A 23,791-nucleotide genomic window follows, 5' to 3' on the forward strand; every position below is an offset into this window, starting at 1 on the left:
GGTTGGCCACTCTTGGGACCTAATACCACAATCTCCTATCATAATAGTGAAAAATCTAAGGATCGTTGCAAGAAAAAAAAACTGAACTACACGGGAGTTTTGGAAGCTTCATTAAAAAGATAAATAAATCCAAAGGTCTGAAGTTAAAGAGAACAAAAGCTTCGATTGCTACCTATATAAATTTTCAGGGTTTTGTGAAATTTTAATTAAAACGCTTTGATACTCAAGATTTGTTTTTTGCGCAATATCCTCCGATATTGTACACGTACCCAGTTGGTAAGTGTGTTTCAGTGCTAAAATTGGTATTGTGCTAATTATACTTCCCTATTTTTAAGTCACTGCGTGACTTAGAATTAAAGCGGAAAAGGTTGAATTGACGCGAAGGTTGTTTTTTAGCGACGTTTTCGGATTGTAAAGTCTCTTTAGCCTTAAGACGCGTTCTAAACCATCCAAGATCAGTGATTGTTATTTATCCTTCATTCAAAATATTTCTCTATTTTTGATAATTCTTCATAACTAGCTACCGTTGACCTTATTTGGAAGACGTTTGCGATAATATCCGATAAAATGACAGCAATTGTGCATGCGCAGGGTAACAACAGAAAAAGGCACGGTAGCCGAGAAGCCCTGGGACAAAGTGCGTTAGCAAACCGTTTTTCATGTTGGTAGAGCTGGAAAAAATGGCTGAAATTTCACGCGTTTTGCAAAGAATGAATAGTCAAACTACTTCCTAAAAACATCGCAAAAACAGAACTCCTGTTTGAAGAATATCTGCTAGATTAAACATCTCTTTTGCAACTATCCCCCGAAGGGGAGGTGAATAGTGGCGGAGCTGTTCACCGACCCTGAGGGGGATAGTTGTTTTAGCGTTTACCAAATCAGTTGGATAAAAACAAAAAAAAGTAACTTTTTGTTAATTAAAGACGTCACTAAGTAGGAACTTTGTTTACCGTGTTACAAACATTTCGGGGATTTTGTCAAGTGCATTTTTACGATTTTGTTGCAAATTCAGCTTTAAAATAAGTTTCTATCTACCACTAAACACCGACAAGCCAAAGTTCGTTGCTTTCTCGGTATTTGTTTGTACGACTGCTTCATTTATCGCTCAAATTTCGTCTTCCAAAAATGTCTTGAAACGAGACGCCATCTTGACTGCGGTCGCAAAACAGTGAATAGCCAAGGATATCCCGAGTTACGGAAGCCAATCAAAACGAGCGAAAATTGCTATTTACTGATTAATGGTAAATACACAATATCCTGAATTTTCTGAGGAACTAAAGACAATTGAAGACGGGACTTTACATCGCTCGAGGACAGCATGTTTTAGTTTGTTTTCAAAGTATGATTTATTAAAAGAAGTTATGACACAATTATTGAATTCGGCTTTCATATCATTTGGAGAATTATGCTGATCTCGGAGAGTGTTATCCTTCGAGGCTTTCACGCTGATTTGCATAATTGTTTAGCTTATACAAAAGCCATGTTTGCCAATAATCTTGGCGTTATAAAAAGACGGAAGTTTTTGAGCGAAAAAATAATATCATTTATGAATATATTAAACAGATTTAATTTTTTCTTGGTATTAACGCAACTGTTGGCAAGTCTTTAAGCTTTCGAGGCCAATTTATATCGATAACAGAAGCAAAAAGTAAAAAAAAAACTTCTGATCCAAAGAGATCGGTTTGCCATCTGAGCGTCAAAGAGGGGAAGCTAAGCACTCGAAACAGCAATTCCGAATTCCAATAAAAGGATGCTTCAACCTTCCTTTTTAGGAAGTGACAGCGCAACTTAAATCATCGCTTTAATATCGCCTGAATGTTAATGATGAAATTGGAACTGAAATGACCTAGTTTTAGTTGTGTGATCTTTCCAGAAAACTACCAGTTTTTTTATGACAAGGACAAGATTCATTCGTCAGAAGGTACGACAACCCGAAATATCGTGCAAAATTTATGGGAAGGTTCGAAGCCAAGTGCTGAGCCAATAACTGAGTTATTAGTCAAAATACTCACATTGCAGACCCAGAATAGACCCTCTTTCACGGTTTTTTCAACTTCTGAGTGTTACCATTTAGCGAACATCTGTTGAAGGAACACCTTAACTAAGTTTTAGAGTAATTTGTTGAAAACTAACGAAGATAAACCTCTGCAAAGTCGCGAAATTTACGGACGTTTTATAGCGTGTGGTGTAGGCAAGTTTGTGTCGCCCCCCTCCCCCCAACCATACAAACGTCTATAAAATTTCGCGACTTTGTAAAGCAATATCTCTCGATAGGAAGATGACATTTAAACTAATTACAATCGTAAGACGCTGTTTCCAGCGGTTTCGATGGATTTTCACTTACGCTATACTGAAGTATCAAAACTTGAAAGAAAATAACGTGAAAGGGTCAGCTATTGGAGCGTTCCGGGAACCACAAAATATTTAAGCAGAAAATATGAACGGGAGGATGATATTTTTAACGTTTTGACGAAATCTAGTTTTCTTTTTTCGTATATCATCCTGCGGAAGTGCGAAAATGTGGAGAGCAGCTTCCATGTGGGCGAGAAAAATTACAAATGGGCCCCAAAAAGGTCGCGAGATGAGAGACTTTTCGTAGAAGTTTTGCGTTCCTGGTATAGTATTAAATGAGCAACCACTTAGCTAGAAGCATTTCACCGGTGTTAAAAAATAGATAAGCCACCATAAAGAAACTTAAAAGTTAACTTTTCCTACTGGCAAGGCAACTTCGTAGTTTAGGAGTGTTTTCAATTGCATATTGTTATAACGACGCATTTTGCAATAACTTACACATTTATAGTAACAGATTCATTTCATATCAGTATAATTATATATATGCACCATGCGCAACCGACCGATCCATAACGAGTTCCTGTTGAAGAATTGAAGGTCGTCGGTGAAAACGAGAGCCGATTTGGCTCTGCTTTCAAGTGGTAAGTGTCTTCTACCGAGTGAATATTTTCTGACAGACCATCGCATTATATTTAAAAAATGACCCCATAAAAATAGTCGCCTTATCTCCTCTTAAATAATTAAGCATTTCCCCGCCTCTTATAGATAGTACCGGTAGGTATTGTTTGAACATTTCTTATTAATAATAGTTTATGGGAGTTCCGGAAGGATATTACAGGATAATATTTGCCAAAGACAATCAGAGATCCAGCTGAAGACACTAAATGCATGGCCTAAAAGTAATAGTTCCTCCGTCTATTATGGAATATCATAATGTCAATAATTTTTAAAATGTCTTGGGAAGACAATGGGCTTTGCTTCATTGTGAAAAGTGCCAAAATATAATCAGTATTGCAAGTAAAACATTTACGATTCTAAGTACATTTATTTATTTAATAAGACTTTTTTTTCCAGAAAAAATAAATGAAGTTAAAAAAAAATCGAACAATTACATTTCGTTTTAACATTTTGTGAATTGTTGAACAAAGGTTAGGTTTGGTTACATAACATTATTTTGAATTCTTGAATCATTTTTAGTTTCGCCACTTAAGCCATAAATATCGACATTTTTCTATCTTAAGTGGCTAAAGAGGAAAACAAAATTGCGCACAACATTTGCTTTTGGAAAGAGAGATTTTTTTTTAAACTTGAGTTGACAGTTCGTAAATCCGGGGAGGAATATTTTTATTGTCCATCGCATTTTAGTGTCGTGCGGGAGGAACGCTGGAATCTGCTTCGTCGGTTCCTTAATTGGTACTTCCGGATAAAACCGCAGCCCCCACTTTTCAAGATATTAAGCTTTCTAGCTGCTTTCCTTCGCAGTTCTTTACACGAGATCGAAACTCTGTTATACAGTATCTTTCATTAATATCATGATAGCACTCTACAATTTCCCTTGGGTTATGTGTTATAAAGAAAACCGCGGAGTGGATGGGTGCGGCTGAAAACATTAACGTATCAGAGACTTTAAAGTTATAAGAACTTTTCAGGCGAGCTGGCAATGAGGTCCTCTAGAGGCTTGCAGCTTCGTTCGGTGCTTATTCGCTTAACTTGACGTTTACTCAATAAAAGTAAAAAATCTTGGAATTTTTCCGAAAGTTTGATTGTCAGCTTCACATATCATGTCGTTTCTCCTAAGACCTGTCGAATTTAACTGATTTATTGGCATCCTTGAACACCTGAATACAAAAAACTGACAAAAAGAATAATTGTTCTCCGGTACGTTGAATATTTTAATATCTAAAGCGGATAAAATTTAAAAAAAGAGTGTAGTTGATCAAGGTCGATCCGGAGGGTTCAAACATTGCGATATTGACATGCGGTTGTAGAAACATGCAGGATGCATTTGCAGCCGGCCTTTAGTCTTTGAATATTTAATCATGTTTCGGTCATTGACTCTTGCTGTTAACAAAATTTCCTCGTTGCTTGAGTGTAATAAACAACTCAATTTGGCTCTGTTTTAACAACGCCGAGGACTTTCGCTCTCGCCAACTGACAAGGTAAGCTTTGAATGAAGTTCTCATAAGGAGATCCAGTAGAAGAAGCTAGACAGTTTATTGTTTGGGTACATGGTTTCCACTATTCAGGAGCGATGATCCGGCAAAATTTGGTTAGTGTTTCTAAAGCCAATAAAGCCGCAAGACAACAACTCTACAATTAGAATCGCGTTTTGTGTGAAAACCCTGAGTCAAAAGTGTAAATTTTCATGTCTTAACAGTTGCCTTTACTAGTTGCTACCTAGAGGCATATTTTTCAAAAATCTTCTTGATTGTAAAACTCTCCAAGTACAGTAAAGGCTGTACGCAATACGTTCCGTCGCATTCGGTCAGATAACAGAAAAGCTTTTAGAAGAGAATGTGTGCTGGAGGCCAAGGTATGAGAGTGGTGTTCTTCAGTTCAAGTGATGACACCTGTCGTACCTCATAGTCACGCTGGAAACGACGCCAGAAAACATTTTGAATGTTAACCACAATATGACGAGGTAGTTTTTGGCGATGATGCTGAGATCTCTTTGTCAGTGTTTTCACTGAAATTTTTCTGTTTTCGATGAAAAATTTTCGAATTCGCCAAAAAACTGCGGTATTTACCGTCAGAAGATTGTTTGCCTTCCATCGTTCGCTTATCAAACCGTTTACTTACTCGGACCGGCATAAATGAAAACAGCGGGTAAAATATACCAATATCGAGACTGTGAATAACATCGTATCTGAGACAGATAATTAGAAATTATTAGACAAGACAAGACAGGACAATGCTTTATTTGGTGTCTTATACAGTCTTACAGTATGTACATCGACTTTATCGAAATAATTAAAATCATAACACAATTGCACACTAGTGGAACTATAATCAATGTTAACCTAAAGAACTAATGATCTTCTTTACTCATAGCAGTCGAATACGTATTTTGCAAATAATTTTGGCACTGGTTTGTTCTTGCTGAGAGGGTTTATTAACAACAGAAAAACATCATCTGGTGCCATTCTGTTAACTGATATTCTGTAGTCTTTGTTTAAGTATTCAAATAAAGTACTTCTTTTTTCTTGATACGCAGGGCACAGAGTTAAAAAGTGTATTTCTTCTTCTACGTTTTTTTTACAGATAGGACAGATCCTTTCTTCCGGTTTCTTATAAGGTCTTACATACCGACCTGTCTCTATCGCCAATTTGTGATTACTTAGACGGAGTTTAGTTAGAGTTATCCGGTGTCGGATGTTGGTGACCTGACGAAGATAATCTTTATATTTATAATTTTCTATTGTTTTAAATTTTCGGAAGGTTCTTAGTTTGTTCTTTTGGTTGGCGTCTTTTTTTACGTCATTGTTTACGTCACTTAACCATCTTTGTAATTCGATGTCTTTCAGTCTTTGTTTGATAATGTTCAAGATTCCTATGTCATTTTCATGTGCTTTTGTCCAGAGGTATCCCAGCCCTATTTCGTCTAATACGCGTTTGATTTTTTGGCTCCATAATTCCTTATTCATTCTCGACTTCATATCATTATAAACCACCTGTGATAATTTGTGTTTTGGGTGTTTGGTTAGAGTTATTCAAAACTTAAAATTCCTGTATTGTGCTTCAATTTTTAATCTTCCTGTTTCAGTCCTACATGCATTGTTGCTGCAGTATTTATTTACACCTAGCAACCATTTCAAGAATTTAATTTGAACTAGTTCTGCGGGATCTTTTTCTATTTGGTCGTTACAGTCAACACCCCAAATTTCACTTCCGTAGAGACGTATGGGGGATATCAGAGCATCGAATAGCTTAATCGTCAGCATAATATTTTCTCTAAAGTTGTCACCCATCTAGAGATGTAACATGCAACAACTGGAAAACCCTCGGGGGGGGGGGGGGGGGGGGGAGGACTGACAAGATTGACCTGGTGCCTGCAGGCAACGAGTTTGTTCAACAACATGAAAACAGAAAGCTGGGCAACTCTTTTGAAAATTTACTGAAAACCATTTGCCTCGAAAGTTTTCTCTCCTCTCGGAGTTGACTCATGCATTACGCAAAGAAATGTTGTCCATGGTACCTATGTAGGTTTAAAGTGGTTAATATCTCACGCACCAGTGTCACTCTCCTGAAGGTTCATGTCTACTAAATTTGCGTAATAAACCTGTTCAATAAGGGACTTGTCAGAAATTAGCAGGGGGGAAGGGGGGGTGGAAGCAGAGGGAGGGTCACAACTTTTTGAGACTCAGAAAAGGGAGGGATCATGAAAAATGGGCCGTTAAAAGGGGGAGGGTCATGCAAATATAGGCCCGTGATCATGTAAGAGGTTCACCTACAGAAGAAAAAGGAAGTTCCTTATTTGGTAAAAAAAAGAAAAAAATTAAAGAACAATGGAACATTATGGATATAAACTGTGAAGTACTATTGCAAGAATTTAACAAACATCTACTTTTCATTTATTACACGGCAATGCTATAGAGTCTTATTGCATTTTTATTATGAATAATGTTGTTATTAATGTTATTAGAGTTTTGGCTATCCTTTTCATCACTGTCTTCAGCGTCACCATCAATGCTGCTGTGAGCATCTTGATCATCATCATTTATATCATCAGCATTGATACAATCACTTTCATCATCATCATGATTTTCATTTAAGTTGAAGCTTGGATATTGCTTGATAATTTCCTGTTATTCATTGGTGAACAACCCTTCTCAAAGGCTTATTGGGTATATGGCCTTTGCGTTTTGAGGAGCCCACTTATTCCTTCATAATGAAGAGATAATGGGCCAATAGGCTCTGTAACATTATGCGACTCTTGCTGAGGTGCAATGGTTTCAATAACTTTTTTGCAGTTAGCTTCCATTCTTTTTGCCCTAGCTTTTTTTGCTTTCCTTTTATTTTGTTTTTGTTTCCTTTTTTCTTGTTGGCTTGGAATACTGCACCTTAAAGAGCCTGGAACATTATTCTTTCAATTCTGTAAGTTGGGGAGGGTCATGATAATTTAGGCCAAGCTTAAGGGGAGGGTTAGCAAATTTCACTCCCATTGAAGGGATGCGTCACCTAATTTCCGAACCCAAATTTAAAATTCCCACCCCCCCTCCCCCACTGCTAATTTCTGACAAGTCCCTAAGGTTCAGCATTTTGATAAATGAGCATGCGCTGAACCGTGAACCTCTCCCTTTAACCCGGGTTCTACTGTAGCAGTTGTTATCTGTCGCTAGCGACCCGCATTCCTAGTATGTAACTTGTACCTAGGCCTTCGTTCAAATTATTTAAGGATCCCACAAAATGGCTATCATTTACTCATTATTTTGTTCATTCTGAGGTTGAGATTCTCGTATGGCTTATATCTTAAGCCCCAGCAAACGGACTCAACATTGTTGGCCAGCAACTTCCAACATTGTAGGATGTTACATGTTGCGTCTGTCTGCACACCCTGTTGCATGCAGTTGCGTGTTGTTGGGAGTTGTTGCGCAAAGTTTGAAACCAGTCAAACTTTGGAGCCAACAACTCACAACATTTCTTTTGTTCCGTGATCGCCAAAACGTAGCGCAACATTGTTAGATCCGTTTGCACAGCTCTTCTAACATTGTTGGGGCCGCGCACGCGCACAACACGTGGTTTACAAAGTCTTAAGGGTTGTATCCATCCCACGATGCACTGCAGGTGCCAACATTTTTGGGAGTGCTGCATCCGTTTGCACACCACTGCTAACACGGACGCGGCAACTCCCGACATTGTTGGCCCAACAATGTTGGGAGTTGTTGCGTCCGTTTACACGTAGCTTTAAAGGTAAAAATATCATTTGCTCTATAAGAACTAAAATGATAAATTCTATCATGTTTTTAAAGTTGAATCTTGTCCTTTGTCTATTCAGTAATGTTTTCGATTCTCATTATTTGTTTACAGGAAATCTGACACTTAACGATGGGAGATGAGCAAAGCTCTAATGCAACTTCAAACGGTGACCCACTTGGTCGAAAAAATGTTGAAATTGCTTTCGAGGCATTTTTTGCTACTTTCGTCTTTGCTGCCTCTGTTCTTACCAACTCGATCGTTCTTTACGTCATCAGGAGGAACTCCAACCTCAAAACCTTCATCAACAAGATCATAGCCAACTTGTGTGTCATCGATTTGGTGGAGACACTTTTTATAATGCCCCTTTGGATAACGAACTTGGTGAAGGGACGCTGGATCTTTGGAAAAGTGATCTGTAGCATTTCCGGATGTCTCTTTGTTGCCATGGCCAACGCGACCCTTTATTCGCTTTTGCTCATCGCTGTCAGCAGGTATTTTAAGGTTGTAAAACCTCAACTTTTTTCCAGCGTTTTTGAAAGGAAGAAAAATAGGCTTCAACGTTTGATTGCTCTGTGTTGGATCGTTCCACTGGCTATCTCTAGCCCTCCCCTTTACGGGTGGGGTGAGTATATGTACGACTCACAGTCCGGTCTTTGTGCATACGACTGGTCTTTTGATTCTCTGAATGTGTCCTATATGGCATTTCTGGTTATAACGCAACCGTCTCCCTACATCATTTGCTGGTGTTACTATAAAATATACAATACCGTTCGTAAAAACAGGATTCAGATCTGCACGCGGGCTAATCGAGCTGCCTGCCAAAATGCCCACAACGCTGAAAATATGTGTATTCATACAACACTCGGGATGGCGTGCGTTGTGGTGCTCTGTTGGCTCCCAAAAGCAGTGCTTATTATAATATTTGCTGCTGGAAAACAAGGTTTGGATTTGCCGCTTATGATCTCCAGTTATCTGGTATTTTTAACTTGTTGTTTGAATCCTGTGGTTTATGGAATGATGAACCCTCAATTCAAGCCCGCCCTTAAAGCTTTCTTTCAAAAACGGAACTCTGACAGCCGTCCAGTGACCATCGCTGGATCCTTGGCTTCTCAAACAGATTACCAGTTGAAAACTTTGATTGCGAGCGCGGGGCGGCATAGCTAGCCTAGTCACCTAATCATGGATATAAAGTCTAATACAGCGGGAGCTCTGCGCACATTCACCTCTATCAAAATTTTTATCCCTGAAGGAATGAAGAATTAGCTGTTGAACATGACGATTTCACAGAGAAATATCCTTCATCATAAAATTCTTGAAAGTTACACAAAACTTTCGGACCTCATCCGGATCTCTTCATCAGTGACGTTTGCTGTTATTCGCAGCCTCGTTTTAAAAAGCTCTACGGAAAAATTGTTCCATTGATTGGCGGAAGGTGGAAGCCCTGATCACTGCTCATTGCCTCACGCCTAGTGTGAATATTTATGGCCTAACAAATCTCGCGAGAAAGTAGGTGGTTTTACCAGCCAATAAATTTACACTGGCACAGTCGATGGAGTGACCTGCGTCTTTAGCGTGTTCGGACACAGCAGCATTGAGTTTGAGATCGATCTCCAACCATAAGGATATCGATGGCATTTTTCTGGGCGTAAACATGACTCTTGTAGACTACCATCCGTTCCTCATTCTACGCAATCCAAACGGTTAAGCTCGCGCAGTGTGACTTCCTCGGGGGTTTTCTAAATCACTGTCATCAACGGTCCCATTTAAGAAGATCATATTCCGCTTAGGCCCGGTTCAGACGTCGAACTTTTCATGAGCCGAACCTAATTCGAATTAAGGCCGACCCAAATTAGTTAGACCGGCTGAATTGATTCAGACGCCGATCTTAATTGTAGCTGAAGTTAGTTGAAAAGGCAAAAAATACTCATTTCGCTCAAACTCCTTACAAAAACGTTATAACAATTTATGCATTAGGCTCGGTTCATGAAAAGTTCGCCGTCTGAATCAAAGCCTTTCCAAAGTCGCTCCAAAGGCAAAATTCCCAGCCGAGCTAGGCGAAAAGAAAGAGAAATTTAGAGAAAATGTAAAGTCTGAGGTCAAGGAGAACTGTCCGTAATAACAAAGTGTCTTTATTAAGCGGGAGTTCGTAAAGTGGGGTTCAACTGTCCTTCATTCAAATTCAAATTCAGTTTACTAAATAAAAGTGCACGAAAACTGTTTTCTGGAGAAAAGACATGGTGACTTATCGTCATGTAAACTGCAATGTTCATTTTATCACGAGTAAATTGTTTTTGCCAAGAAAATGAGGCATTTAAGTAAACCATGAACGATGACTTATGTAAACAGTGAATCGCATGAGGCCAATGATATTTCTCTATAACGCTAATGAAAAAAAAAAATATTTAAAAAAACAAAAACTAGTGAAAATAAAACTGCATTAAAGTTAATTTTAAGAGCTGCTGCTATCCAGTCAGCGTTCTCAAATTTCTGCACCTGCGGCTGTTAATGGATAGAGATCATCCGACAACTGTTGCATCCTAAACAGGTCTATTTAAAAACTAGGTACCGTTGCACTATGTCACCATGTTCATTGAACAGTCAATAAAAATTCAAACTTTCATTCATGCTTTTAGTACCAGCTCTTCTGATATTTACACCGGCCGACTTTTTCGCTGTTTCCACTCCTACGATCGGCCTACAAGATAAAGACCCGAAAGAAAAAAAAGAAACTGAGAAGCACGCTAGTCACACTAGTCCTCCTCCGGATGGTTTCAATACAGTTCCTTACAAAAGGCAACATGCTTTTTCTGTTACCCGTCGTTCAAAAATCAACAATTTTTTAAAAAATGTTGTGATAATGGCTGAAAATAGAGATTCGGGGAAGCAAAGAGGCAGTTAAATAAAAATGCTTAAGGGAGAAAAGATTTAGAACTTCCGGCGGGTGGCCCATAATTTCCTGTCAGACAAAACAAAGATGTAGGTGAACCGGAACCTTTTTTTCCCTTTTAATGTGTCGTGACTCTACCACTGACATTTGTATTGTTAGTGTCTTTACTCTCTTAGAAACTATTAATTTGAACTAAAACCTGAGCTATAGAAATTTCAAGTCAAATTTTCCTCTTCGGGCAGATTTGGTAGAATTCAGTCGTTGGCTACCTCTGTAATATTATGAAACAAATTTCCTTTAGGTATGGTCGTGACTTCACTAAAGTGACCCGAAGAGAGATGAAGGGGCTGTTTCAGACATGGAGGAAGGAAGATCCTATCCTAGAAGGCGGATCATCCTAGCGCCATATGCTTTCTGAATTCAGTTTAAATGTAAAGAGGTTGTACTTGTCCATAGCGCTAGGATAACTTCCTGAGAGGTAGGAACTTGAAGATCCTAGCACCATGTAAACTGCCTTCGCTAGGACGATCCTAATACTAGGGAAAAACCAGACAAAAATGGTGGTAGGTCACTCAGTGGGTAATCACGGTACTAAAGGGCGAGCTTTCTGTTTGGCGTAACCACGGGCTGATAAGTGTGATAATTCTACTGAAAGGTAGTTATTAACACTTGTCCAAGAAACCAAATTCGCATTTTTGTTATTGTAAACCCAACGAAAAGTTTGCTCCGTCTCCTAGGATCTTCCTGACACTTTGTATGAACCGTTCCCTAAAAGGTAAGCAATGATTAAAGGGAAGTAGGTCGGCAAAGCAGTGGTGCCGGTTACAACCATCTGCCAAGTGGGAAGTTCAAATTAGGCATATAAATGTGTTATAAACGTTGTCCAATGTTAGTTGTATTTACCCCATGAAGAAATCTCACACGCATCGGAAAAAAACTCAAAAGGTTACAACTACTAGAAGTTTCCGATCGTGCTGGCCACTTTAGCCTTTGTCAAAAATCAAAAACCCATTATAATGCCTTCGTCACCTGCGCTGGACGTTCGTAACCGAACAGAAGGATCAGCAGTGAGCGTTGCTTTCGTGATTGAAGCTGTCCTAATTATCGGGGGAAACTTGCTCACAATTGCCTTCTTTGCACTGGAGAAGAAGGATCGCAAGAAGAGCTTTTATCTAGTTTTCAATATGGCGTTTGCTGATGTGTTGTTAGGAGCTGTGTCTCTGCCTTTGTTCACTTACTTATCGATCGGTCCTGATTATCAGCTTTGGCGATCAAATGCACATCGAGATGTCTTTAAGAGTTTCTGGAGCGTCAGTGATACAATTCTGATGCATTCCTCGTTAATTTTCGCCGTCTGCATATCCTGTGAAAGATTTTACGCTATATTTTGGCCACTGAAGCATCGGGCATTGTCGCGGCGGACATACCGTATTGTTGCCATTATGGTCTGGGCTTCCGCCATTCTTGTTTCTTGCGCTATGTTCGCAATGATACAGTTTGCCCAGCTTTCACTACAAAATGCGTATCCTCTTGCCATAACATTCGAATTGATTTGTCTGTTTATCGTGTGTGCCTGTAACATTGGTATTTTTCAAAAGTTTAAGCAAGGAAATATCGCTTCACAACGGCAGAACAGTCAGAACAGAGTCAACTTAAACAAGCGCTTGACAAAAACCTTGCTCCTTGTTTCAGTCCTTGCTGTGTTGACCTACTTACCTTTAATCATTGTCAACTTTTTGATCTTTGTTCTTGAAGTCTCTATACCTCGAAAATATTTCTATTATAAAATTATAGTGTTTCTCAATTATTCTAACTCATTTGTCAACCCTCTGGTGTACGCATTGAGGATCCCCGCGTTTAAACAATGGCTGAGATCAATTTGTTGTTCAAGTCGTCAGGCCTTGGCTTACAACAATGGAGGACAAGGGCACGGGAATAACAGGGGTGCCATTTTGATGCTGGCGATCGATTCAGCTAAAAACGTTCCGACCCAAGCCATCTGAAGCAGGAGGCCGAACAGAATAACTTTCGTGAAACTGAATTAGTCTGTGTAAGTCAGTATCTCTTATCTCTGATCAAACTACGAAGGATAATAGGCATTGCCCTTTTTGTGGATGCAAGTCTAACAGTAGACGAAGTTCACTTTCTTTTTCGCTGTCCTACATACTCTATGATTAGGAATAAGTTTTACAATAAAATCAAGACACTGATTCCAAATATTACCCAGTTACCTGTAAACATTTTGATCAATGTGCTGATGGATTCCTCTAATTACTTCATCAATATGCAATTCATAAAATATATTTCAGCTTGCTTTGATGTTCGTGACAAATTATTAGCAAAGTAACGTAATGACGTACTTTAACTTGTAATTGAACACTACTCTCAGGCAGAGATAGATCACCTTTTTATATCTATTGTTTTACCTAATTTTAGCTATGCGCTTTCAGTCTATAGGACATCGGAGACCGATCTCACGGTTATACAAAATTTTTTAGACCGATGCCATAAACGCCGTTTTATTTCATTTCCAGTTTTTATCAAGAACCTTTTAAATAAACAAGACCGAAACATTTTAAAGAAATTAATATCAACGGATTGCCACCCACTGAAAGATATCATTCCTGTCCAGAAGACTTATGTACATAATCTTAGGAAAAAAGGCTGCGCACGCCCGAAAATTAATACAGAGCGTTTTATGAACACCTTTGTAAATAGGTTGATTTCTAAGCTCCATTTATTGTAATGACATACGTTTTTAATATATATATGTATATATATGTAGATATTTTTATCATCGTTTTCATCTTCCGTCTTATTGTAACATAAGATATGTAGTTTTATCTTTTGATGAAATGAAGACTCATTATTATGTACGGTCCTGCAAATAATTAAAAGCTCCTTGTTGTTGTTGTTGCTTATAGAAACTGGAGAGTCGTGCAGTTTACTAATCTGTTCAATGAATGATATTCTAACATGACGTTTCTTTTCCGGTGGTTCGCTTGGGTTTCTCAGGGTCAATGCCTCCAAAATTTGAGCATTATCTACGTCGCTATTAACAACAATTTGGAAAAATGATCTTCGCCCTATGTAGCGTAATCCAAGACAGTCTTGGATTCTGAATTCCACGCTGGGCAACTGAAAACAACACCCGTAATAAGGTTAATCCGAAGGGCGCATCAAAAATCTGACACAGGAGTTATAGCGAACAAGAAGATTCGCCCCTGTGACAAGAATGGGATTTGAATAAAGAATTAAAAGATTTCCGGTTACCAGAGAGAAATGCCCAGCTAACACATATGTTGCACGTCTCGCTGCGGTTTTGTTAACCTCCTCGCTTTCAAAGCCCAATGCTTTCTCTTAATGCAAATACTGTGCATTGAAAACTAAAGGGAAAGTCCTTTCACTTTTGAAGTGAGACAACAATGATAAGGATTTATTGTATCCCCAACGCTATGCTGCTCTGCTTGAATTTTAATGTCATTATGAAATATACATGTAGTTGTGATTACATGGAGAAAATCATTGAACATATGGTTGACTACCGGAGCGTGACCTTACTTTTTTTACCCGTTTTGCTATTAAATGTTCTAGTCATAAGAAGGCACCGGCCCCATGTCATCATAGACACACAAATGACCGTCAAACATGAATTCAAGATTTTAACATCAGCTCCTTGGCGATTTGTCGTTCACTCTATTCAATTTTCCGCGCCATGTTTATTAAAATTACGCAAGTTTTCTTTATTGCGGCCGGTCTTTGAGGGCGTGTTTCCGTTGGGTACTATGCCCGCAGTTACTATAGGGAAGGAAAGGTATTCAAATTCAAAATATATATACCATGTAAAACAAAACTCTAGCCTAGCCGACCCTGTTATGTGTTGTTATGGACAAGAAGCCAAATATTGCTACTGTAAAGTAAAAAGTTTCAGAAATCCCCTCCGGACTGAAACGTGGTTGACGTTTGGTGTACCGAGAGGTACTCATTTAACTTCATAACTACTGTTTCTGTGATGTAAAGCGTTGTAAGGTAGGTCGTTTTGTAGTTTGTCCTTAAACGGAATTCCCTACTGGTAAATAATTTTCCTCTTAGAAGTTCAAATTTTATGCAGTAACCTTTGCAAAGGGTCTACAAATTCAAACATTTCCACATTTTTTTCTTTGCTTATATAACTTGCATTTGTAACTGAAAACATGAAACTAAAAACAATCAGCTTCAAATTGTCAAGTAATCTCTTTTTTAACTTAACTTACCCTTCACTCTGAAAAATCATGAAATTTCGGTGAATATCGGCCTTATCACTTTTGCACAGAGTTGTTCCTGCTCTTTTTTGTTCTGTATCTTTCAAATACAACCTTAATAAAGACTAAGCATATGGTATTTATATTGCTTTTTGGTCTTTCCATTGTTTTGTAAAGGTTGTTATTTTCAATAAATGGAAGAGTAGCTCACATAACTTAGAGACGTATTGAGAAATTGGGGTCGAAACAATGGACATTAAGTTCGCTGAAATTTACGTTGACAAAAAAATAACGCGACTAAAGTTAACGCGAATTCTGGAAGTTCACATTAATTTCATGAAGCATTAATTTCCTATAACAAGTTACCCTGGATTTTCTTTACAAAGTTCAACCTACAGGTACAACTGTCAGCAAGGGAGACAACGCCCTTAATCTGTGTCTTTTTCCGCCTTCCTGAAACATCGATGTCATATTCTTTACAGATGTCTTTAAGTGTTGCCATTCGCCACACAGACAACTCATCTTTTGGCATGTTGCATAATTGAAGCGACTTCATGCATAATAGGGTGCTTGCACCTATTTAAATCTTGCTCTAAGGAAAGCATGATATTTTCTCTAACTTCTCGTAGAGCGTATTTGTTTTCTTCGGCTTCATAATCAGACTCAGCGAAGCAATTCAGAAACTATATAGTCTCTGACTTGAGCATATATTATTCTTTGGTTTCAGCAAACGACAATTCTTCACATATATTGTCTAAACTACCTTGCTTAATGTGACTAAATTGAATTTCAAATTTCTATGCTTGTAAACCCCACTCTCTGTTAAGGAGGAAACAAATATAGATTTCCGACATTTATACCCTACCCACTTCTCTTATGACCGATCCACGGAAAGGCGCAAGAGAAGAAAAGAATAAAGAATAATAATTGAGTTTCGAGGTCTAATAACCTGTTCAAAACAATAGAAAGGTGCATTTAAACAAACTGAAGATAATGGAGAAGAAGTGGAAGTTTGGCCCTTTCCAGTGGAGGGTTTAAGTATTGCTCCACCACTTTTCTCGTTCAAGAGGCGACTTACGCAATGCTCTTTCTGTTATAACCGTGATCATTGAAAAATTCAAATTCAAATTCACTATACTTCGCTTGGATATATTTTTCGCGCATCTACTTGAATACAGTCCTGGGGCGGGTGACTGAGGGTTGAATCCATTTATTATTACAATGAAAAAAAAAAAACATTGTCATAGCAAGAGAAATAAAGACATCGCAATTGCATGCGATGGATAACAATTTCACTTCATCACCAAGAAGAAACCAATAAAGCCAAAAACAATGCTGGCCATTGATTTGAAGGCCTTGAGTACTTAAAATAACTGATAACAGATTTAAATACCTTTTGAATTTCCTTCATTAGTATGACTGAACTTCGAGGCCTACGCGCTTGGTCCAAACTTTTAAGAGGTTCCAGGAGGGAAGGAATTATCCGATTTAATGCGTCTTTCCATTGTTTTAGATCCAGCCATTATTACGTGTCCAGTAAAGCGGAAAAACAGCTAATTATTTTTAGTAATAATCTCCTGTTCCACTTTAGCGAGCTACTCTTCCATTTATTGAAAATAATAAGCTGTTCAAAACAATGGAAAGACCAAAAAGCAATATAAAAACCATATGTTTAATCTTAGTTTATTAGGTTGCATTTGAAAGATACCTAACAATTAATAGCAGGAACAGCTCTGTGCAATAGTGATGAGGCCGATATTCCCAGAAATTTCGTAAATTTTTCAGAGTGAAGGGTAAGTTACGTTAAAAAGGAGATTACTTAATAATTTGAAGCTGATTGTTTTTAGTTTCATGTATGATTTTCAGTAGCCTTCGGGTTGCATTTCGTAATCTTTGATTTTATATGAGTTACAATACAAGTTATATAAGCAATTTGTAGACCCTTTACCATGAAGGTTACTGTATGAAATTTGAACTTCTAAAAGGCAATTTATTTACCAGTAGGGAATTCCGTTTAAGGACAAACGTAGTATGGCCCAACTGCGAATCGACCTACGTTGCAACGTTTTACATATTCAGAGAAACGATAGTTACGAAGTTAAATGATTACCTCTCAGTACACCAAACGTCAGCCACGTTTCAGACTGGCGGGGGTTTCTCAAACTTTTTACTTTAAAGTTATAGCAATATTTGGCTTCTTGACCATAACAACACATACATGTAACAGGGTCGGCCAGGCTAGAGTTTTGTTTTACATGGTATATATATAGCTCAATTTAGCAATACTTTATTTCGAACACCCAGATTTTCAGTATTGCTGTTTGCGCTGTTGATTTTGATTTTGAATATATTTCATGTGTCATACGTCAGTGCGGGCATAATATCCACTGAACGGAATCATGCCCTCAAAGTCTTGCCGCTATTAAGAAAGCTTGCGTACTTTTAATAAACATGGCGCGGAAAATTGAATAGAGTGAACGACAAATCGCCGACGAGCTCAGTGTGTTAAAATCTTGAATTCATGTTTTACAGTCATTTTTGTCTATGATGACATGGGGCCGGTGCCGTCTTATGACTACAACCTTTGATAGCCGAATGGTAAAAAATTAAGATGACGCTCTGTAGTCAACCATCTGTTCAGTGATTTTCTCCATATAATCACAACTAAATTTAATAATGATATCAAAATTAAAGCAGAGTAGCACAGAGTTGTCGAAAATACAATAAATACTATTGTTGCCTCACTTCAAAGGTGAGAGGACGTTCTTTTTAGTTTTTAATGCACTGTCATGGTTTGCCGTAAGAGAATGGATTGGGCTTTGAAAGCGAGGAAATTAACACAACCGCAGCGAGACGTGCAGCATATGTGTTAGCTGAGTATTTCTCTCTAGTCTCTCTCGCAACCAGAAATCTTTTAATTCTTCTTTATTCGAATCTCATTCTCGCCAAAGGGGCGAGTCTTCTTGTTCGTCATTACTCTTGTATCAGATTGTTGATGCGCCCTTCGGATTAACCTTATTACGGATTTTGTCTAATTTTCAGTTGCCCAATTATTTTTTGAACATTATTCAAGCTTCATGCTTCAAGTATTTGCATGTGTACTTAGATTATTGACCCATTAAAAACAAGAAAGATAATTTCCGGTAAACTATGGTAAAATCATTTTTGAGGGGCTTTTGAAAGTTGACAGGTTTTCCTCTATTTTTTCCTCTAGTCGTATGAGCTACGTTAAAAATAATCACATGAAAAAGCACCAAAAAAACTCACACAATTGCATTGCTTGTGTAACTGTCTCAGTCAGGCGAAATTGTTTTTATTGTCAATTAAAGATTTGAGACAAAGAGACGATGTCAATGACCTCGCGTTATTAGGTTTGAAATACACAAGCTAAAAAAATTCTTCCGGTTGCATGTGAAAGTTTTTAAGAATAACGAGCTGTCGCATTTGTTCTTAATTAAAAAAAGGCGTTAAACAAAGTCTTTCTTTGCAGTGGGTTAAAGCTTATTAGTTTAAACTTTGTTTTAAGTAGATTAAAAGTATACAAACAGGCGCTTCTCTTTTTAAGGCTTGGCTTAATCTATATATTATTAAAAATCCGATGTACTTTTAAATAGACTTAAAAGTCTATTTTCCCCACATTTGTGGTCTGTGAACAACGAACTAATACTGTGCGGTCATTGAACTACGGGTTTGGTTATTGAATTGTTGTTTGTTTAGTAAACGTACTTTTGTGAAGTTATTGACGTATATTTGTTGGCAAACATTCTGAAATAACACCACCTCGAATTGTCCATTTCTTGATTATCCTTTCGCAACATGGTACAGCCCCGTCTTGATGGGTCTCTGTGGATGTGACATTCCACTACCAAGATATTCTTTTTCCCTGACCATGGGTTCCTTCTTGTCACTTGCATCGAGTCTTTCTGTGTCTTCCTATGCCTGGCCAGCTGTAGCATGACAACCTGGGGTGACAGGCCACTTACACCCATCCTGCCGGGGAAGGGGCTGCCTTTAGGGCTGGCAGTCCCATTCACGCCGTTCTCTAAGTTGTATTTGTCTATGATTCATCTTCAGATACTATACTATACTATACTATACTATACTTTATTTTCATACATATCAATTTGCCATGCATCTCCGCCCGCAAATAGCAAAAGCTAGACGAGGGGGGCGGAGAGGAAAGGTTACAACAGTCATAACAGACGATATTGTAAAGTGACTAAATAAACTACGTTGATAAATAAGAAAAACAAGCTAACGTTACAAAATATATAGTCTTACAGAATGATATTACAAGATAAGTTTACTACTAATAGAACCTTTCAATTATTAGTGCATTGAGGATGTAGAATTTGCCATTTTTTCTAGGGGAAGAAGAAGAAGAGCTAATTTTTTATCCATTGACAAATTGCAAATTTGGAGTTTTTTCTCCTAGGTGGGTTTCCAGGCAATATAAAGGCTCTTGCCTGCACCGTACCGCAACCCTGACAGGGGTAGCTGAGGGGCTGCTGGCACTAGCAACCAGAGACTCTTGTGGGCCCGGTAGTCCACTTCCTCTTGATAGGCTAAACTCCAACCTACTCCATATTCTACTTTAATTAATGTTATTATTACGATTATAGTTATTATTATTATTATTATTATTATTATAATGATGATTATCATTTTTTGTCATCGTTATCATTTATCATCACAATTTTATCTTTTTTTCGTTTTTGCAGCCCAGCAATCTATAGTTTATTCTATCCTTCATATAATATGGCGAACAGCTCTCAAACTAGATCAAGTTCCCATGACCCCCTAGGGCGTTCTCGCAGTGAAATTGGTTTGGAAGTGGCCTTATCTATTCTTATTTGCCTCATGTCCATCCTCGACAACTTATTAGTCGTCTATGTTGTCCATAAAGACTCCAGACTCAAGAGCTTAACGAATGTATTCATCCACAACTTGGCATTGACCGACATTTCCTTAGCATCGCTTCACATGCCCTTTTGGGTAATAACCCTGTATACAGGGACTTGGATTTTTAGCGAGAGGTGGTGTGAGATTCAAGCTGTGATCCAGTGTACGTTAGGACTTGCTTCTATCCTGAATATGGGACTTATCGCCTTTAACCGGTATATCCGAGTCGTCAAACCAGCGTTTTACAGCAGACTTTTCCCGAGCAAGAGAATGGCACGATTCTACTGCGCCCTGGTATGGATAGCTTCTTTGCTTCTTGCAACACCGCCATTATACGGCTGGGGCAAGATGGCCTACCATCCTCTCTTTGCTGTCTGCACTTTTAATTGGACAATCGAGCATATTTCATGGGCCATAGTTACCGTAGGCGGATTGATCAACGGAACAACAGTTTCAATATTTTACTGCTACTACAAGATTTATAAGACCCTTAAAGACAGCACTCAAAATCTAAATGCCCACAGCTTACAAGATGGGGCGGCCTCGGGACGTCCTGCAACTGATATCAGACTCCTAAAAACCAGTTTCACGGTCGTTTGTGTATTTGTAATAACATGGGGACCAGTATCTGCCGTAGTGATTGTTGAGACCGCTGGGAGCTTTATCCCCAGAGAGATTTTTATGGCAGCTGTTTACCTTATGTTTACTAGTAGTTTAGCAAACCCAATTATATACGGGATTATGAATCCACATTTCCAAGGGGCCTTCAAAAGGGCTTTAATTTTTGGTCGTTATGGTAACAACCAAACAAGTCAGAGTTCTAAAAGAAATAGAGACAAGCCTTGAAGCCAACCTAAATCTCTGAGGCGACAGGAAGGCTAGGAGTAGGCTATTTGCGTAACGGCGTCGTTTTACTACTAGTACTAACAGAACCCATTTCGTGTCTCCTTTCGTATTTAAAATTTAATAATCCTTGCAAAGTTTGAATAATAATTTAGCCCCAGGTAAGAGGACCATGGATATACCATGTTCAACCATGGTTTTACCATGGTTGAACACGGTTTCCAGGTATAGTCTATCATGGTTTGGCACTGATATAACGATGGTTTGACCATGGTCAACCATGGTCAAACTGTTGTGACATAAGCAGGGATCAACCATGGTTGACCATGGTAAGGGAACATGTTAGACCATAGTAAGCCCGAATTTGCACAAGAAAGCGAGACCCTTAAGGATTCTGGTACTAGTAGTCAGAAGATGGCGTCATCTTGTAAATCGCCTCTGAGCCTGTAGAATAGCCGTGATTTCCCTGCTTCATTTCAGGCGAAACCGTTTATTCAGCACACTCTATGCAGCTACCCAGCAGCTGCTTCGACAGGAATGCGAATCAGGCAACGTCAACGACTGAGAAGGACTTCAAATTAATAAAAGAAGATCAAGATATGAGATAATATAAGTAAAAAAATTGCCTCTTTTAAAATCTTTACCCAGCCATGGACAGCAGTTTCTCCCTTGTTAGGACTCATCAGCACGGCAAAGCCAGCACGGTCTCAACGCCCATCCGATGCGTGACTCTCCAATTTAGAGACAGGCGCGGCGCAGCCTTGCTCCGTTACAGAAATCGCCCCAAAACCATCGTTTTTATGTGTGAACAGAATACCGTAAAATTCCGAAAATAAGTCCCGGTGCTTATATTTTCCAAAGGCCCTTTTTGAGAGGCTTATTTTTGGAGGGGCTTATGTACCGAGAGAAATTTGCGTTTAAAAATCGATTGGGCTAGCCATATCCTTGTTAGAAAATTTACCGTTTTCCTTTGTTTTACTTTGTATTTGAGAACAATTTCCAAGTACAAGCCCCTGGGGGCCTATATTTGGAGGGACGATTTAACAGAGGGTTTTTTGCGTTACGAGTTTTGGGGGCTTCTATTTGGAGGGGCTTATTTTCGGAATTCTACGGTAGGTTTGGAATTCTGCTCGGTATCCTAAAAAATTTATTTTCGCAAATATAGAAGGGAGCCTGCGCCTAACCCCTAAAAACTAATTAGAGATATTAAATATTTTTATGTGAGTACGTTGTAGCTATTAATTAAATAATCAAATTTGCTTTTCATTTAGTTTTAAATTTTTCTTACAACTGTTATGCATATCATTAGTGCCGCTGATTATCCCTTACTCTGCTCAAATTCTGCTCGAAAATGCCTTATTCTGCCGGCAGAATTCTCGCCTTAAAGACTGCTTATTCTGCTCGAACTGCCTGCAGAATTTATTCAAGCCTAGAACAGAAGCCCTAAGCTATACCGTATAGTTTGAAAATAGCCTTTGTCCTTTTGAACGTTCCCGCTTAGCAAGCATGTTTTTCCTATTAGACTGTATTTATTACGCTAAAAATTTGACTCCAATCAATGGAACTCAAATGCTTTATTTGACATATCGTGAATAATCACCGTATCATTGGTTGAGAAAATGTTTTCAAGAGCGTGAGGTTAATAAAAATCATGTCAGCATTTCACAATAACGCCATTATACAATACTTTGTTCATTCGTTCGCATTCATGGCGTAAAATTAAGGCTGAAACGCTTTTCATCTTCGGTCTCTCATTTCGTGATAGAAAATTACGTTTTCACGGCTAAAAGACAACAAGTTAGGGAGATTTGATTAGTCTGCATATATAAGATCGTGTTTTCAGTTTTTTGTCTAGTTTGGGTAATTTATTTTGTAATATATTATATATGCAAAACAGAGAAAATTGAGGATAAAATGCAGTATTACATGGATGAGAAAGGATTTCCTAAGATTAGAAATTGGACAAGGTAATCAAGAAATTGAAATTATCATCTTTTAAAAGAAACTGTCATTTGTCGTTAACTTAAACATATTCCTTGGTTTCACTCTAGTTCAATTCTTTTTTTCAGCCCAGCAGCAGACGTAAAATACAGCAATGAAAATGATGAAGCATATATGGGAACTCAGAAGGAAAAAAAATATGCACATAAACCAATATATTTCGGGTATTAAAGTTAATTCTTCATATTAGTGGCTATCATTTGTGTTTTCTGGTTTACTCGCTATGGTATATTTTAATCTTGCGTAACTATTAGAACTCAGGGCCAGTAACCCTGCGTTCGGTTTGAAAAGAACATCGAACACTTGTTAATTGGTTACTGAACGTTTGGAATGTATTTGTTATTACTATGGAAAAGGTACTGACGTTAAAAATATTTAACTTTTTCACAACAAGAAGAAGAAACTACTTGCATGCGATTAATAAAATCACTTTGTTACCAACAATGCCGAAGACAATAGACCTTTTTAACTTGTATGTTTTGTTTCCTTATTTATGACCGTGTTAAGTTACCCCAAAAAACAGTTTCTTCCAAATTTAGTCCTTTCCACGTGCATATGTACGCAAAATTTCTGAAAAGACAAAAAGTTAAATCCCTTGGGAACATACGTCATGTGGCCTGATTTGGAAAAACAAAACACAAGCTCAAAAGGTCTATACTGGGCCGTTTATTAGAAGGCAGTCGTTGACTACAAATTAATTTGCTGTCAT

General features: G+C 38.2%; 3 protein-coding genes across 3 annotated transcripts; all 3 read left to right on the top strand.

Annotated features, from left to right (window-relative positions):
• Positions 1 to 4,335: 4,335 nt before the first annotated feature.
• LOC140921700 (green-sensitive opsin P521-like) lies at positions 4,336 to 9,820 on the top strand. The gene is made up of 2 exons (XM_073371711.1): positions 4,336 to 4,451; positions 8,320 to 9,820. The coding sequence occupies exon 2, from the start codon at positions 8,338 to 8,340 to the stop codon at positions 9,370 to 9,372; it is 1,035 nt and encodes a 344-aa protein (XP_073227812.1). The 5' UTR covers positions 4,336 to 4,451; positions 8,320 to 8,337; the 3' UTR covers positions 9,373 to 9,820.
• Positions 9,821 to 12,111: 2,291 nt separating this feature from the next.
• Positions 12,112 to 13,098, top strand: LOC140921935 (adenosine receptor A3-like). Its single transcript, XM_073371947.1, has one exon. The coding sequence runs from the start codon at positions 12,112 to 12,114 to the stop codon at positions 13,096 to 13,098; it is 987 nt and encodes a 328-aa protein (XP_073228048.1).
• A 6,996-nt stretch (positions 13,099 to 20,094) lies between these two features.
• LOC140921570 (rhodopsin, GQ-coupled-like) lies at positions 20,095 to 21,140 on the top strand. The gene has a single exon (XM_073371570.1). The coding sequence runs from the start codon at positions 20,095 to 20,097 to the stop codon at positions 21,082 to 21,084; it is 990 nt and encodes a 329-aa protein (XP_073227671.1). The 3' UTR covers positions 21,085 to 21,140.
• Positions 21,141 to 23,791: the final 2,651 nt, after the last annotated feature.

The sequence above is a fragment of the Porites lutea genome, chromosome 12 (assembly GCF_958299795.1).
Source record: "Porites lutea chromosome 12, jaPorLute2.1, whole genome shotgun sequence".
NCBI lineage: Eukaryota > Metazoa > Cnidaria > Anthozoa > Scleractinia > Poritidae > Porites > Porites lutea.